This window comes from Furipterus horrens, unplaced genomic scaffold (genome assembly GCF_987537825.1).
Source record: "Furipterus horrens unplaced genomic scaffold, mFurHor1.1.pri manual_scaffold_4, whole genome shotgun sequence".
Taxonomy (NCBI): Eukaryota; Metazoa; Chordata; class Mammalia; order Chiroptera; family Furipteridae; genus Furipterus; species Furipterus horrens.
Window position 1 is genome coordinate 43,906,399 of NW_028327174.1, and position 18,038 is coordinate 43,924,436.

Here is an 18,038-nt window from a genome sequence, read left to right on the forward strand (position 1 = left end):
TTTAGAACCGGTGATTTTTTTGACAGAGAAAAATTTTACATGTACTTTATAAATCAATAGAGAATTCTGAACTAGGTTTTTATAAATATTTTTAAAACTATGTTTTTTAAGTTCTTGTGGAGGCTATTATAGATGAGGTTGAAGATGTATGTCCTCTCTGTTGCAGGTAGATCCGAATAGCATTGCTGCCAAAGATGGCCGAATTCGAGAAGGAGATCGTATTTTGCAAGTATGTGGTGTGGTTATTTCCTTTAGTTTCCTACTATGTGTCCAACAGTTTTAATTTTATTTGTTTCTTGTAAAACATTAGAGAAAAGAATTTGTCTTTGCTTTTGGATAGTAGCATCTACAAAATAAAAAGGTATTATTTAAACCTTTATTTCAGTAAAAATGGTGGCCTTTATTAAGTATTATTAGCTAATGATTACTGATTAGGGCATCATCTCTGAACTCAGGTAACTGGACTCCAACTTCCAACTCCACACTTACTTGGGCACATTACTTAGCCTCTTATTATAAACCTGTTTCCTCATTTTAAGAAATTATAATATTAGCCTTGGCCAGATGGCTCAGTTGGTTGGGCATCATCCCATATACCAAAGGGCTGCAAGTTCAATTTTCTGGTCAGGTCGCATACCTAGGCTGTGGGTTCAATCCTTGGGTAGGACACATACGGGAGTCAACCAATCAGTGTTTCTCTCTGTATCTCTCTCTTCTTCTGTCTCTAAAATCAATATATATATCCTTGGGTGTGGATTCAAAAAAATTGTAATAATAAAACATTGTGGCAAAGGTTAAATGTGATTATGCATGTGATATTCTTAGCATAGTGGATGATAATAAACATTAATTGCTATTATTATTAGCAGTAGCAGTCATAATCATTGCTGCCTTTTCCAGAATCAATTACATGACAAATCCCAGTGTTGCATTACTATATGAAAGTCTAGAAGTCCAAAGAGATTTTAACTACTTACTAATTTGTTATTCTGGAGGAAATGTGTGTTCTTCTCCATGTGGGCACGTGAAAATGTAGAGCCTGATTAAATTCAGCTAAATGAGAAATGGTGAGCACATCACAGGGGTGTTGTAGAACTGGAAAAGTCTGGGGCCAAATCAGTAATAACTTTGAAAGCCAAAGTTTCTATTCTAAACTTGCCTAAGGGAACCTTCTCTATCCCTTCTAAATCCTTTCCCATTGGAGAAAGGCTGCAGAAAGACACATAGCCCAAACTAAGAACACAGGTCCTTGAGGGTTGAGTTCCACTGCAGATCCAACTGCAGAGCAGGAGGAGGACTCAAAGACAAACTGGGAATGTTACAAACTGTTAAAACATTCTGCAAGCTTTTAGTCATTATAACAGATCTATAGTTCCCATTTCTTCTTACTAGATAGGGACCACTGAAGGACGTTCTTTGACTTCAATATATTTGATTTAACACTCTACCTAGAACATGGCTTCAAAAACAGATAAGACACCATGCAAGCATTGGGGGACAGTCCCTATGTAATTAGGAAAATGGCTGCATACACAGATAATTACGAAGACAATTGACGTTATGATAAAGGTGTACCCCTGCCACTTTGGGTACAGACCACAGGGTTATCCTGTCCAGCCTCCTGCTTTTCTCCTTTCCTGTCTTCAGAGTTATGCTTGCTGAACCACATCACTTCTTCATACATTTCTTTTCTCCTGCTAGATGCCACAGAAACCCTTTTTCATCAAGGACCCTTTACTAAGGCTCTAATTTAAAAAGAATAACAGTATAAATTAATGACCATTCATGGTCCTTCTCATTTTCAGAAAACTTCCAGAATGTGTATCATTTCTACTTCAGAACTCCCTAAATGGGGGCCTAGAGTTAACAAACTGGACTGTGTCTGGCATTAAATATATCAAGAGAAGGAAAGTGAATCAGGAAGGCAAGACTTAGTCTTGTTTGCTCCCATATTTTTGATGTCTTTTTCATGCACATGTGAATGAATGAATGAATGAATGAATGAAGCAAAGGTATTCAGTAGGAAGAGTGATAGGAGAGATGGATAAAATCTACAATAAAGCTTTATGTGTGCAGCCTCAGCAAGAAATAAGGGGACCATTTTAATATATCATCTAGATAATGAAAGCTTCAAAAATGTTTTAATTTTTTGTTTGGAAATCATTTTAAATGTATTGGTTACATTGTTAACATCTCCAATTAAGTACACCAAAAGACACTCAGGGTCACCTTACACCCAGCAATCATTACACAATGCTATAATAGACTAAAATGCTCAATGACTAAAAGATCTGGAAATTTTTGTGCCCCATATAACATTACCCTAGTTGGCTACATTTTCTAATGTATCGGGTCTATATTTTGCCATTGTTCTCTTGCTGTTTCCAGCTGTCACTTTCTCCTCTCACCATCTACATGCCACACCCCATACCTTCTGCACCTGCACTGGCTCCCTCCCTAGTTTTCAGCTAACTGCTAGATTACAAATACAGGTTTTAAAATGACATCTATTAGTTCTGTGGCTAGAGTTGGATAGAAATAAATGTATGTGTTTCCACATATGCATCTGCATATTTTGACACTTCTTTATTCTTGGCTATATTGTGGGCAGAAAATGTTTTCAGATAAAATATTTGCTGGATAATATGGCATTTCTTAATGGAGTTGGTTCATTGAAGGAGCAACAGCAGAACTGATAAAGTGCTGTTGTCTGTCTGATTGCTTTATATTCAGTGGCAAATATGTCACACTTAATGAATAAATACATGTCACATTAAAAAGCCTGGAATTCAATTCTATCTGCACACACAGGAAACAAAGAGTCATAAGGGTGATAGTGAAATTATATTAAATAAAACTGTGACAAAATTGTACCCATAGACAAATAGCTCCCATATGGCTGATGAGGAGATTATAGGATACCCTGTAATGAAGAATTAATGACTGCTTTCCCAGGGAGATGAGAGCGAGAGAGAGGATTTACTTCTTATCCTTCAAGTTTCCTGGCTGGCTTTTATTTAAATGAATCTCTTTAGAGCAATTGTGATTTTAATTTCCTGTTCTTGAGGACCTAAGTAGAGTACCTCTATGGTCCTGCCCTCAATGCCTCAATGTGTAGCTAAATTTTTCTAAATGACACATACCATGGACTTGTTGTATGATCTTGCCCAACGACACCACGCACACAGAGCTATTCACATGAGATTGATATAGGATAGGGATTATGCAGAAGAGAAACCATGAACTAACTTCATGAGGACATATTCTAGCTGTCATGTATGTGTTTTTTCTCTGCTAGTGCTTGATATTTCTATCTGCTGTGCTGTTACCACAAATTTGTGGTATGAGATGTGTCCTCAGGAATCAACATGGGGAAGTCCTCTCATAAAATTGCAGCCCCAATAAAGACAAGGCATGTCTGAGCCAGAGAGGAAGAATTAAATGTCACCTATGATCGACTTTCCAAAGGAGAGAGTGCTATATTTTCATTTTCTCTTTGAGAGAGTAACCATAATATTCTGTGTAAGCAGCCTAATTTTATGTTGGCCAAAACACTCAGTTGTATTTCTAAGAACTACTCCCTGAAAAAATCCTGCAAAAAACTCAAATAGTGGAACAGGAAGTCTCCTAATGAGCTCTCTCTTTCTCTTTACTCCACATAAACTGGTCCTCAGCTTTTTTTTTCCTGCTCTTCTTATTTTCTTCCCTTATAGCTGTTTTACCTGATTTCTGTTTTTTTCCATCTCTACATTTCTATACTTTATTCACTTTCTTTCTCTCCACCCTGAAATATAAAAACATTGAAATGAACTGTGTTTCTTCTACCTGAGATTCTTGTGTTTTCAAGTAAGAAATTTCTTATAGGTGACTGGACACCTACAATTGTAATTGACCACTTGCCTCTGATATCCTAATATGGGAAATCTAAAAGTTGTTATATTCAAGCAAAAATGCTATATTATACCATTTCTAGGATTTTAGAATTTTACCTACACACACACTCATATGCATATACTGGAAACCGGGCCTAAAGTGAAATTTTGACTGATTTATTTTTGTAATTGCCACAAATCTCTTCTAAACCAAGGCAATATCCACCTTGAAACTGATATTTGCACACAGCCATCCACAGAAAATGAGACAGATATATTATCTTGCAAAGCTTTTCCTCACTTAGAACTTACATGTTGCCTTCTTCTGGTTCCCTTTCCCTCTCTTATTTTATTTTTATTTTTTATTTATTGATTTTAGAGGGGGGTGGGAAGAGGAGGGAGAGAGAGAGAGAGAGACATTGATTTGTTGTTCCACTTACTTATGTATTCATTAGTTGACTCTTGTATGCGCGCTAACCAGGGATCAAACCCACAACCTTGGCTTGTCGGGGAAAATGCTCTAATCAATGGAACTACCCAGCCAGGGCCTCCTTCTCTTGTTTTTGAAAGGACAGTCTTCCATTAAATTGTGGTGACACCTGACTACTTATTGTCTCCTCCCCTGGTTTCTGGATCCTGCACCTTTATGTCTACCAATGTTTGCAGGCACAGCAAGTCACTTTCCCACAACAATCTTCTAGCTACAAGCCATCATTCAGGAATAAGAGCAAATGTAAGGTGACAGCTCTATCTCTTTTCATCCCTCACATCTTTTCATTCCTTGAGAAGCATCTTTGCTAAAACCTATGGCTGCATTTCCTGCCCCAAAATCAGTTTGGGTATCAAACTAAAGTCCTGAGGACTTTGTTTTGAAAAACAAACAATAAATCACACTTTAATGCCAGATTTCAGTGACAAATTCATTTCATTCCACATATGATTCTGAATGTAAAACTGTTTCTAAAACATATGATCTGTTTTCAGCCACCCCCAAAACTGCCTAGGCCAGGGACCATAGCTCTAGGTCATTATGACTTTCTAGAGGAGAAAAATGAATACCAGCTTTAAATGAACTTAAAATGAAACATAAACATACTGTTTCTTGATGGCTCTCTTAGAGTTAAAAGTACATGTGAGAGAGCTTTTCAAACAGAACCATGTTTACTGCAGTGGATTTAATTTTTATGCATGAATTTTAATATATTTGCTTTATTTAGAAGAAAATAGTTTTTCCTTTACTAAAGATAAAAAGATACCGTATTTTTCGCACTATAAGATGCACCTAACGATAAGATGCATCTAGGTTTAGAGGAGGAAAACAAGAAAAAAAAAATTCTGAACCAAATGGTGTACTAAAATATTTAATAAAATATAACAGAACAATATTTCAACCATGAAAAGTGAACAGCAGTCAACAGCGGTATTAAGAACCATCATCACTGTCATTAACAAATGAGGAGAGACTTTAAGGATCAAGTACTCTTATAGTTTTCTGGGAACCCCAGGTCAAGTAATACACATCAGGTCCGTGATGCAATATTTGCTCCATAAGACAAATGGACATTTCCTCCCACTTTGGGGGGGCGTGTGTTTTATGGAGTGAAAAATACGGTAAATAATGAGAGTAATAACAACAACAGCATCAACAGTAAAGTGTGCCAACCTTGAGCACTTTATACCAGGCACTTATTTAAACCCTTTCTATGTATTAACTTATTTAATCCTTACAACAATCCTCTTAAAAAGGCACTGTTATCTACACTTCCATATAGGGAACATAATAAAAACGTTAAGCTAACATAAATGAAGGGTATTTAGATTAATGGTAAGTGAACGTCAGATGAAGAATTTGGCAGTATGTATATACTCAGATGGAGGCCAGGAGGAAAAAGCAGTGAGAATTTTATTTTAAACAGGGAAGATGAAGATAAGCTGTGTGAGATCATCCAAGCTCAATCTCTTTAGGGTCAAATGTGCCTATAGTGGAGGGGAGGTGATTAGTCCCATGAATGACAGAAAAATAGATGCATTGCAGATATACTACTAAGAACTACTATGAAATGAACATAAATCCTCAAAGTTCAAAAGAAGTAAAAAATTTTAAACTACACTTAATTAAGGGTGAGAGAGGAGAAATAGATCCATCACCATCAATTTATCTTTAGCTGAGGAATAAAGGCCTTGGATTCAGTACAAAATTACCTTTTAAGATATATATTTATGAAAAAAACAGCAACATATGCTTCCCAGTCATTAGTCTCCATATTGGAATCATAACTTCTATATTCTAATTTGATCAATTTTATTTGTGAATTACGTAAATAAATAAAGTGCGCTTGAAACTTATAAAAGCAGGATTCCCTATCTACATATACCAGTGAAATAACTAAGGTAATATCATTTGATCAGAGTAAAAAAATACATGTGATTGTGTTTCCCCTCTTTATTATTGCCTGCTTTATTTGTGTTAAGTACATATGATAAGAGTCTTGGCATATGGATCATTTATTGTGGCTAAAGTTGAGATTTCCTGGGCTTGTTTTTGATAATTATGTCTGTCATCATATATCAGCCAGAATCCTAGAGACCTACAATGAGAAAACCTCAGTAGTCTACTTCATGCTTTTAAGCAGAAATCCTTAATGAAAGATGTTAGATTTTTTAAATTTTTTGATTTATTTATTGTTTTTCTATTACAGTTGACCCACTTTTTCCCCCATTTCCCCCCCCCGCCACCCAGCCCACCCCTTCTCCCACAGTCAATCCCCACCTCGTTGTACATATTATATTAGATTAATTATTGGAAAAAAATATGGTCAGTGCAGACACATTTTAATTTATTGACATAATTAATACTTATTTTAGATAGAATTACTTGACCTCTTCAACTGAAATTTCCTTTTCTATCTTTGGACTTTATGTTGTGGGTGAAAAATCTCATTTCATTTTCTTTATGGATTTGAATCAATAAAATAAAATTAAAATTACAAAGAAAAATGTTGGGTTAACTAAGAGCTAAATATAGTTAAACATGAAAATCTAGTTTAAAATACAAAGTTTAGACATCTTACTTGTACTATCTGTAAGAACTCAAAAAACAAAAAGGAAAAATATTTTAAATGCCACTGGAATCTTTTCTTTTTAATCAAAAGTTTACTCAAGCTTGGTGTCTTTCACTAAGCATTCTTACAAAAAACTAATTTAATTCCGTGTTAATTAAAAAAATAATTTTAAGTACGCTTAAGAGATGAGACTTAAGATATTGCATTAGTTTTATTGTTTAAGGATAAGGATAAATCTTTTTTAAAAACTGCAGTATTGATAAGGATGTTATTGATAAAGCATTTCTCCTTTTGATTAGTTAAGCACTGAAAGATATTCTGAAAGTGATTTGGGACAACTGAGTCAGACCCACACACAGACATGAAATGATTAAATGAAAATGCAATCAGCAGTGGCCGGGGAGCGTTGCCTGGTGAGAGATAATACCGCAGCTCTCTAATTGGCTCGCAGCAAGCATGCAAGATGACGAATTTCAGTTGTGGTATTGCCACACTGCTTCCCCCAGCACTATTATCTCAGAGTGACACTTCCATTACTCTGAACGGAGAAAGATGAACGTCACCTGTCAGGGGCTGGTTAATTGTGTTGCTAGATGTATGTTGCCAGGGCGCAGGTTGGACATTTATGAACATAACCGCTTCCTCTGATGTCCGCCATCCTTCAGGGATCGATATGGCGCTTATAGTAAGCGCATAATTGAGTGAAGGCACTTACCACTGAAGGGCCGAAGATGAGCCCATTGTGTGAGCTTCATTGTCCATGCATTTACCATAAATGAGCTGATATTTGCCATTTGTTGTGTGCAGCACTGTGGAAATGGAAACTAATGTGCCACTTTCATTTGTTGGTTAGATAAATGGGGAGGATGTCCAGAATCGAGAAGAAGCCGTGGCGTTGCTCTCCAGTGATGAGTGCAAGAGAATCGTGCTGCTGGTGGCAAGGCCTGAGATGCAGGTCGGAACAGAGATCCGAAGTCTCCAAACTGAACTTTCTATCCATTATCTGCTATTCTCTATCAAATCCGTACCACGGATATTTGTAAAACCAAGTGTACAAAATATAATTGAGTCATCTTTTCTAACTTACCAACCTGATCCAAATGATTATAAAGTAAAAGACTCCCTTGTATTGTCCCACAGAATGGCAGTTAAACATCTTCTTTTTAAAAAAGAAAAAAACAAAATTGAATCATTATTTTCCCCTTCCACTTGCCAGTTATTTAAATGAATTCATAAATGAAAAATGGTTGATTATACATAATTTTTAATTCTGTATGGATCCTTGCTTTAGGTTTCCATCTAAAAATACTTAACTGGCATTTTAAGGTATCTTGAAGAATCTCTAATGAGAGAAACATTAGCATATCTAACTATCAGCTTAAATCTTTTTAGAATAACTTTATTAAATAAAATGCCTTACATCGCATGATGTGTTTCCATGTATAGTAAATGAATTTTTTTTCCAAGTTTACTGTGACAACAACATCTGTCCAGTGGAAAACAAACCCATAGCTTCTAAAGGAATTTTTTTATAGCTTGACAGAGGGAGATGTCATGAAAGTAAAGGAGAGGTAATGGTGGAAGAAAAGTACTATCGGTCCTGACTTTTATATCCTTTTATGCCCATCACAATGCAGAAAGGACATTACACTGTCACCAACCTATCCATCTGTCAGTCGTTTGAGTGAAGTTGGTTATATCACCATTTGTCTCCTAGGTTATTGATCTGATATTTTTCAGACTCAGTAACTACATACTATCTATAAATTACATTGAGTAAGTATATTTCAGTGTCAGACCAAATCCTGACTTGAATATAGTGGTTATAAAAGATCACCCTTTCCGCATATATCTCCTTTATGCCCTTGACTGTTCTAAATGGTTCCCATAAAGCCTGCCATAGCCCAGGGCAGAGTAAAGTTGCACACCTGAGGTCTTAGGAGTGGGGAAGGGAGCCTACATGACCATCTGGACTGCCTATTCTGGAGTGAATTTTTAAAATATATATGAAATTGTACTAATTATCTGGAAATATCAGAAATGAGTTAATCTCACCGATTCCATTTTCTCTTGAAAAGAGAACAGAATAATGAGACTAAATACATATTAGTGAAAGTCATGGTAAATTAAAGAGAACTCAGTACTCATTTCTATTGTAGAAAAGGTTTTTCAGTGTTATCATGTGGTTTCCTTGCCCTTTCCAGGTAACTGCTAAAGAACCTCATTAATTTTGAATTAAAGCATTTCCTTCCCACGTAGCTAAAATGGGCTGGGAAAGAACAGGAATTAATAACATTAGGACCAGGTCTTTTTAACCTTAGATGGAATACATATGCTAGGTAGAACCAGTGACGTTTTTAAGTATCTGACTACACTCCTGACCCAAAAGAACCAATGTTGAAGGATGAGTTTTCAAATAAGATTTCCTTTCCGCAGTTCATAAAAGATGGTCACCTGACTCTGTAGGATACCATTCTGTCTGTCAAAATCAGAATCTGCATTAGTCCCATGCTTCTGAAGCCCCTTAGGCTTCACACACTGAATGAAGCTAATTGCCTTTAGAAAATCAAATTTTTAGGAAAAGAAAGAAAATGCATTTTAACACCATACTTTAAAACTGTAATTTAAGCAGTACATACTTTACAGTTACATTAAAAAAAAAAAAAGTTTGTCATTATATCACCTGTATTTTTCATCAAGTTTAATATATCTTACTATTACATTTTTTATTTTTGCATGTATATTTGATTCAGGGAGAATGTAGAAGTTCTCTGAGTGCTTTTTCTAGCCATTTTTTAAATGTTTCAAATACTCTCTACATTCTTGGAAATGATCTACGGAGTTGCTGGGGGCAATATTGTGCAACTGTGCGATATTTTTAAATAACTCACTTCTTTCATTCCCTGTCAACTTTCTTTCATTTTCTGCCCATTTTCTTCCTCAGACCATTAACGATATTGCTATTTTCTCCTCTTCCCCTTGGGACATGAGGGCAGGGAGGGCTCTCAATAAGAACTTGTACCCACTGCTTTTGAGACAGCACAGGTTGTTTCCTTCTCTGAAATGCCAGTGTGTGACCCACTGTCGTGCAGACAGACCGCTGGTGTTACAACGATAGTCCTCCCTTTCCCACAGCTCAATTCAAGGGAAAGTGCTGTCTCTGCCACAGTGCTAGACTCAGGCTGCCACGGACAGACATCTAGGTGAAAAGGAACAGGGAAAGGAAGTGAGCAAGAAGAATCTCCCGTTATAGTGCTATGTATACCTCCATCTCAGAGGAAAGTCTAATGAAAACAAACACACTCACTACAGAAGGCAACTCAGGGATCTGCAGGGCTAGCTAATAAGAAAAAAAGTTTTAGGGAACCATTGATTTCCACCCTGTGGTCTCCTTACCTTTCCTGCACCTTCAGTTAAATTTCAGACTTTGTTCTATCATTCATTGTGTCAGCATCGGCGAATATTTTGTGTTGACCTGATTTAAGAAAAATTCCTCCATGTGCCTATAAAAAGTAAACATTTCTAGCTTTAAGTAATTTATTTTAGAGTCTGGAGTTTGCAGCTTCATGAAACTTAAAAGGGGTTAAAGGATGTAAAAGTTGGACAATTATAAATTGGACTGTGCTTTAATTTTTAGTGGGCTTCATTTTCATAGTCCATCTGCATATCAAAGTCAGTGGGGTGGAATTTGATCAAGTTAAGGCTACATTAAGATAAATGAGAAAAATAAATGTGTTTAGGCTTTTGGCCCCAGTAAAATTTGAGGTAATTTTAATTCTAGATAGCCTTTAATAAATATCAAGAAACTTATGATTGCCTACATGTTAATGAATATGATACATATACTAGAATGTCTCTTCTTGTGCAGTTTAATGTCTTTCTGTTAGACTTGTTTTGCTTTTAAGTTTTAGATTCACTTATCTTTAAAAGGTTATTTTGCCCATTTGTTTCGTGGTGAAAACACCTCAAACTATTGTCAGTTTTGGCTCACTACAAAGCTGCCGTTTCTCTATAACAGAGTAAAGCAGAAATTTGACAATAATTCAGTTAGTTCAATAAGTACCGAGAGCTAATTTATGTAATCCAACTCCCAGATCCACTTGGAGAAAAAATCTGTATTGGCTGTCAACACTCATCATATGGGCAAGCTAACTGCCAGTTTCTCATTTCCCTTTATACCAAGAAGCCAACAGGGTTCATTCAGTTTAATTTGTGTAAGGCTCCCCAAGAATATTTGTATTCAGCACCTACAAACAAAACCTGCACGCTCTGCACCACTCCCGCACACTTAAATATAACATTTGGAATTGGGCGTGGAAAATGAATAAAAATAAACGTGACGGGAAATCACTTTTTAAAATTTTGTTGTTGAGAAGAGTAACTTAGATTTTTTTTTCATATAGCATAAATGATGTCTGTGTTTGTGGCAAGCTGCCATCTTGCTAAGTTGAAAGCCATTCACCTAGAAATCAAAAGGCAGGTTGAGGGTAGAGTCAGCGTGTGGGGAACAGCACTTTGTGTAGAGTCACATTGGGGGTTGTCGTTAAGGGAAAAAGCCCAATCTCCCCATAGCCCTATTTGCACCACTGCATTTCTTTAACATGGGAACTGTTGGAGGTAATGAGCATGACAGCTGTAGATTATACAGTATGCTTTTCATACATTGTGAAAGGTGGTAATGTTCTATGCCGTGAGATCTACTGATGTACAAGATAAAATCTGTAGCTCTGTTTCAGAAAAGGATAAAAGGCATCAGTCCAACTTTTTTTTTTTTAACACCTTTTCTTCCTTCTGAGAGGTGAACTATCAGAGGCTGGTATTCTGAAGAGAATCATTATGATAAAAGAAACCAGTCATCCGTCACCATTTACGTTTCCCCTATTTTAGCGTGAGTTCTCACTAACCTAATATAATGCACTAATGTATTCCTTTGCAGCTGGATGAAGGCTGGCTGGAAGATGAAAGGAATGAATTCTTAGAGGAGTTAAACTTGGAGATGTTGGAGGAACAACATAATGAAGCAATGCAGCACACTGCCAATGAGGTGGAGCAGGTAGGGCCAACAATTTGAACTACATCGCTTGAAATGTTGCTAGTTCTCTTTTTTAATGTATAACCATAAATGAAGGAAAAAGAAAAAGAAAGAGTTTGATCAAATATCTCTGTAATGGTAATTTTTTAGAGCAAATGATAATCTCAAATGAAGCAGGGGGAATAAATGCAACTTTATTCTATTAAGAATATTTCTAGTTTGAGAAGCTTAGGGACTATTGTTGATAGAATATAGTAGTAGTCAAATGCTGACCCACCTTATTCAGAAATTTAATAGTAAAAATCATGCTGCCTTTCAATATGCCAGTTGGAGACAAACTATAACTCATAAGGGAACCCTTCCCCTAAACAGTCATTTTATACTTTGGAATTAATGTATATATTTGAATATTTAGGAAACTTATAGGAAGATGATAGCATGATGTAAACCATTAATCTTATTTGTGTTTTTGGTATCATGATTACAACTTTATAATAAAAATAGGGGCAATTCTACTTGAAATTACTGAAAACATTTTGCCATAGGGTCACATATTTATTCAACAAAAAAATCCTAATGTCTTCCCAGCATCACACTTGATCCTGAGAATGCAAAGAAAAATGAGCAAAGTTCTGCCCTTAATTAATTCATAATTAGAAAAAGGTCACCCTGTGGTTTGTGGCAAACCAAGTCTTTTCATTTTTGTTGTTGTTTTCCTACTAGATATAAATCAAATCCAATATATCATAGATTTTGTTTATGTAAGATTCATGATATTCATCTGCCTAATATAATTTTGTTAACACTTCTGCTGTCAGTTTACTAATTTAATTATCCTATTCTCGACATTAATTCTTACCACATCCTAAAAGATCATTTTTTAAAAGTCCTGACAGTTAGGCTTAGAAACATAAAACACAAACATCCTATCACTTTACCCAGCTGAATGATGAAATATATTGACATGCTAGCATCCCATACAGAGATGTATGCATGTGTGTATGCATGTGTATATGCACAAGTCCATATATTAAATAAATCATTAGATTGAAAACTATAGTGGCAATGTAGCCATGTATGCGATATACTCTGTACTGATCATGGATGCTCATTAGCCATTTCATAAACAGTTCAGGCTCAAAAGCAATGCTACTACTGTAGTGATGGCTTTTCAATAAAGGACAGATTGCAATCTTTATGTATGACTTCAACACTGGCCATAGATAAAGATATTTTGGGGTGGCAGCTTCTGGTTACAAGCAAGAAAGACCTCGCTCCAGGCTTTTTCTCTCTTAGATACAAAATGTGACCTGATACAGAATTGACAGGAGGATGTTGAAATAAAGAAGGGAGAAATCCTGTCCAGGTGAAGTGATATGGTGTCATATGCTGCCTCCTCATCAGGCATAATACAAATGTTAGGTCTTTTGAGGTAACATTAGATGTCCCTGAGGTTAGATTTTTTTATTACATGAAAATTTTTCTTCACCATGAGACTAAAATAATGATGAAAAGTACAGAAACCTTTAAAAGTCCTTTGCCCTTATAAACAATATCAGTACATTAGAAATGTCTTGGTAGAAACATTGCCTGTCACTATAATAATTCTGTAGGGAAATTATAAGTGATAGAGTAGCATTTCTTTTGCAACTAGAAATTCTAGGTTTGAGACTAGGAAACTTTTATTTTCATATTTGTTCATAAACCAGTGACAAAAGAAAGGGAAATTCAATTCAAAATGCAAATCCATATTTAAAAACTAAAATACATAACCATGTGAACATGTCACTTCACATGCTATCCTTGGTCCTATGGCTGCTCTTAACACATTGTATAACATCTTCCATAGCATAATTTGTCTGTATCCCTTATACTGCATGTGGAAAAAAAAAAAAAAACCTAGCCTTCCTGTGTTTTTTTAAGCTCATCAGTAGATATAGAAAAATATAAATGTAAGTAATGTGGTATAGAAATTCCAATGTCCAATATTAGTAATATCTTCTGGGTTTTATGGCACATATGCAAATATCAGCACATTTAATATTATTATAAGCTCATAGGGAGGAACATAGAGATGTAAGAAGCTTTCCATTGTTAGTTACAATTATACATAGTTATGACTTTTTTTTATCAATCAATGTTTTTAACAAATAAATAAAAGTGTTTTAGGGAACGATGGAGAATCCTAGAGTAACATAACACAAGGCCATGTTCTTCCCTCTCCACTTGTTACATTTTCTTCCATCATTACTTACATGGGAGAAAAGAATTATCCAGAGAGAGCCTTTCAGACCTGTTCTAGAAGACCTTTTATCATCCATTCTGTCCTCCTTTACACTAACAGGCTTAATTATATCATTAACCTGCTAGAGAATAAAACTGAAACATAAGGAAAATATACTCTTGAAACTACCAAGGAGACAACTATAGGAGCAATAGGGGGTGGAAAAGAAACTTTACCCCATTCACAGAGAAAGAACTAGATGTGCATCTTTGTAAAATTACCAGGGAAGTCTATATACATATATACACTTACATATATATGTCAAAATATATTTTTGATATTCTGCCTATGTCTGGTAATCAGTGTGGCTAAGACTTCCATGGGAACTGTTATTTTACTCTCATTAGACTAAAACCTTTCAAGGAAATAAGTGGTTTAGAGAGAAAATCTTTATAAGTACCCTCAAATGAGTTCTAAGACTTTATTGTTGTCTTTGAGCCGTATGATTTGGAGATGCACTGAGGTCAAAGCACATGTGTGCAGGAATATGGCATCCTGGACGTGTAAGACATCCTGACCTGGGGAGATGGCACTGACCTTTCTGACCTCTCTCTGTCACTAATCAACTAAATTCATCTGAGATTAAGATTCCTCACCTATAGATAGAAGGTCCCAGGCTCCAATACTCACCTATTCCTGAAATTCCATGATGTTTGGCTAACCATAATCAGTGTATTATTAGATCAACAAAATTTCTCTAGAATTGAAGTTCAGAAAAATAAATAAATAATAAGGTGATGTGGCTTCTGAGCTCCAAGCCATCATGTTGCTAAAGATCATAAACACCCTGTCTTACTCATTTTCTTATGTATTATCACCTCAGAAACTCCTAAAGTCACCTCCTTTACACACCTTCATGCCAAAGTTTCCCAAGTAAGAGAAAGCCTTAAGATAAGAATCACTTATTTAAGTATGTCCTGCTTTATTTATCCCCAAGTGAAAAACATAACCACATTCAAGCAGCTTTTGTTTTCTTTAATTCATTGCATAAAAGGCTGCCTTGAGCTAACTGCCTTTACTTCTAAAATTATTGTGGCTACTAAATTTACAGCAGCTTTCTACAAATTGCACTTTTGCCAAGAAGCATTGTTTTTTTCCAATGAGTATTTCAACAATTGGTGCTTTCTTTGTTCCCTCAACATTGTTTTCCTAGCCCAAAAAACAAGAAGAAGAAGAAGGCACAACAGACACGGCCACATCCTCATCCAACAACCACGAGAAGGACAGTGGCGTGGGGCGCACAGACGAAAGCTTGCGGAACGATGAGAGCTCAGAGCAGGAGAATGCAGCTGAGGATCCCAACAGCACAATCTTAAAGAGCAAGAGAGAGCTGGGGCAGAGCCAAGACACTCTGGGGAGCATTGAACTTCAGTGCAATGAGAGCTTTGTGTCGGGCGAGTACATTGACTCAGACTGCCCTGGAAACCAAGATGAAGAGTGTGAACGATTCCGGCAGCTCTTGGAGCTCAAGTGCAAGATTCAGAACCATGGAGAGTGTGACCTATACTACTCCAGCAGCACAATAGAATGCAACGAAGGGGAACAAGAAGGAGTGGAGCACGAGCTGCAGTTGCTGAATGAAGAGCTGAGAAACATTGAACTTGAGTGTCAGAATATCATGCAGGCTCACAGGCTCCATAAGGGAACAGAGCAGTATGGAGACATCTGGGCATTGCATGATGCAGGATTCCGAAATTATAACACCAGCATCGATACCCAAAGAGGAAAATTAGATGACATCCTTGAACACCCAGAAAGGTCAGACAAGGACAGTTCTAGTGCTTACAACACAGCTGAAAGCTGCAGAAGCACTCCACTCACTGTGGACCGCTCCCCTGACAGCTCCCTTCCAAGAATGATCAACCTCACCAATAAGAAAAACCTGAGAAGCACAATTGCAGCCAATCAGTCCTCTTGTGGACAGAGCAGTCAAGAGTCAACCTCCACCAAAGCCAAAAGCACTGAACAAGGTTGTGGCATTGAAGGCAAGGAGATTTCAGAAAGCAACAGGCTTTCTGATCAAGAGAAGATGGGCAGCGAACACATCCCTTACCTCTCTCCTTACCACAGCTCCTCATACAGGTATGCAAACATCCCAGTGCACGCCCGGCATTATCAAAGCTACATGCAGTTAATTCAACAGAAATCTGCCGTCGAATATGCTCAGAGTCAGCTGAGTTTGGTGAGCATGTGCAAGGAGTCCCAGAAGTGTTCAGAGCCCAAGATGGAATGGAAAGTGAAAATTAGGAGCGATGGGACCCGGTACATCACAAAGAGACCAGTGCGAGACCGGATTCTGAAGGAACGTGCCTTAAAGATCAAGGAGGAGCGGAGTGGCATGACGACAGATGATGACACAATGAGCGAGATGAAAATGGGGCGCTACTGGAGCAAAGAGGAGAGAAAGCAACACCTGGTCCGGGCCAAAGAGCAGCGTCGGCGCCGAGAGTTCATGATGCGGAGCCGGTTAGAGTGTCTCAAGGAGAGTCCTCAGAGCGGGAGCGAGGGCAAGAAGGAGATCAACATCATAGAACTGAGTCACAAAAAGATGATGAAGAAAAGAAACAAGAAAATTTTGGACAACTGGATGACAATCCAAGAACTGATGACCCACGGGGCCAAGTCTCCTGATGGCACACGAGTTCATAATGCCTTTTTGTCAGTCACCACTGTATGACCGAGTGAATGGAACCACAACTGATTTTAAGAGGGTGCTACCAGTTTGGGTAGAGTATGATTGCCTCGTTCAATGTGGCGTTTTTATATATATTTTCTGACTCTTTATAGTTTAAATTTTTTGTAAGCAAAAAAAAATCTGGTAATTTTTCATTTGTTTTTCATATACCGGTACCTTCTTTTTTGGCCGAGAACTTTCTTTAACTTGTGATATATTCATATTACTCATTTATATATAAAAACAAACAAAAGGAAAGAAAACAAAAAAACTTGAACAAAAATTCTGAGGAGCCAATTAATTTCCTATTTTAATGTATCTATTGTAAGTTAAGATCTGGATTTATTTCTCTAATTTACTTATTTTCTACTTTAATAACAAATCAATGCCAAAACATTTCTATGCTTGCTTCTTGGCGTAATGAGTATTAAATCAAACGTGTTAATAAGTTATGTACCACATCTTGTCTTATACATAAAAACCACATTTTTTAAACATCCCATTGTACATTCAGTACATAAATGGCTGTTGTCTTTGTCTCAGTCGAGTGTAGGTGGACAATCTTCCTGTGATATGTAGTGACATTAGTCATGTAGTTAGATAATTGTGGTAATTGTGATAATAAGAGAGAAATAAATTATTGATTATCCTTAAGAAAAGTTATCAGGAGTGTTTTATTTTCATTGTCCACTGTGGTTACCAGATATAAATTAGTTATATATGTATACTATTTAGAAGACTCCTAATTGTGAATTATAAAATGTGTACATTTTCTATCACTTTTTTTTTCAATAAAATGGTCTTGAAATACTTGCCATAGGTCATGGTGTCCCATATTCTTACCAGGGTTAAATTAGTAACATATGTTGAACATCTTAACAGATACTAAAATTCTATAAACATGAGTTCATGCTTCCCTTGCCTGCCTTCCACGTAAGAAAAAGCTAAGAAATATTTAGGGTAAGACATGGAGAAGAGTATCAGTGAAGTGTCTGAGATTGTTTCTAATGACACAGTATGTATTAGTGAACTCAAGCTGCCAAAACTAAATACCATAAACTGTATGGTTTAAACAAACGTCCACCTTCTCACTGTGTCCCCACATGGTAGAGAG

General features: G+C 36.5%; 1 protein-coding gene across 1 annotated transcript in view; it reads left to right on the forward strand.

Moving 5' to 3' along the window:
* Positions 1-17,661, forward strand: part of PDZRN4 (PDZ domain containing ring finger 4) — a 332,872-nt gene extending 315,211 nt beyond the window's left edge. Inside the window, exons 7-10 of the mRNA XM_090275516.1 lie at positions 167-229; positions 7,788-7,889; positions 11,871-11,987; positions 15,404-17,661. Coding sequence (XP_090131642.1) covers positions 167-229; positions 7,788-7,889; positions 11,871-11,987; positions 15,404-16,927 — 1,806 coding nt within the window. The 3' untranslated portion in view covers positions 16,928-17,661. The remainder of the gene's footprint in view (positions 1-166; positions 230-7,787; positions 7,890-11,870; positions 11,988-15,403) is intronic.
* The last annotated feature ends 377 nt before the right edge of the window (positions 17,662-18,038 follow it).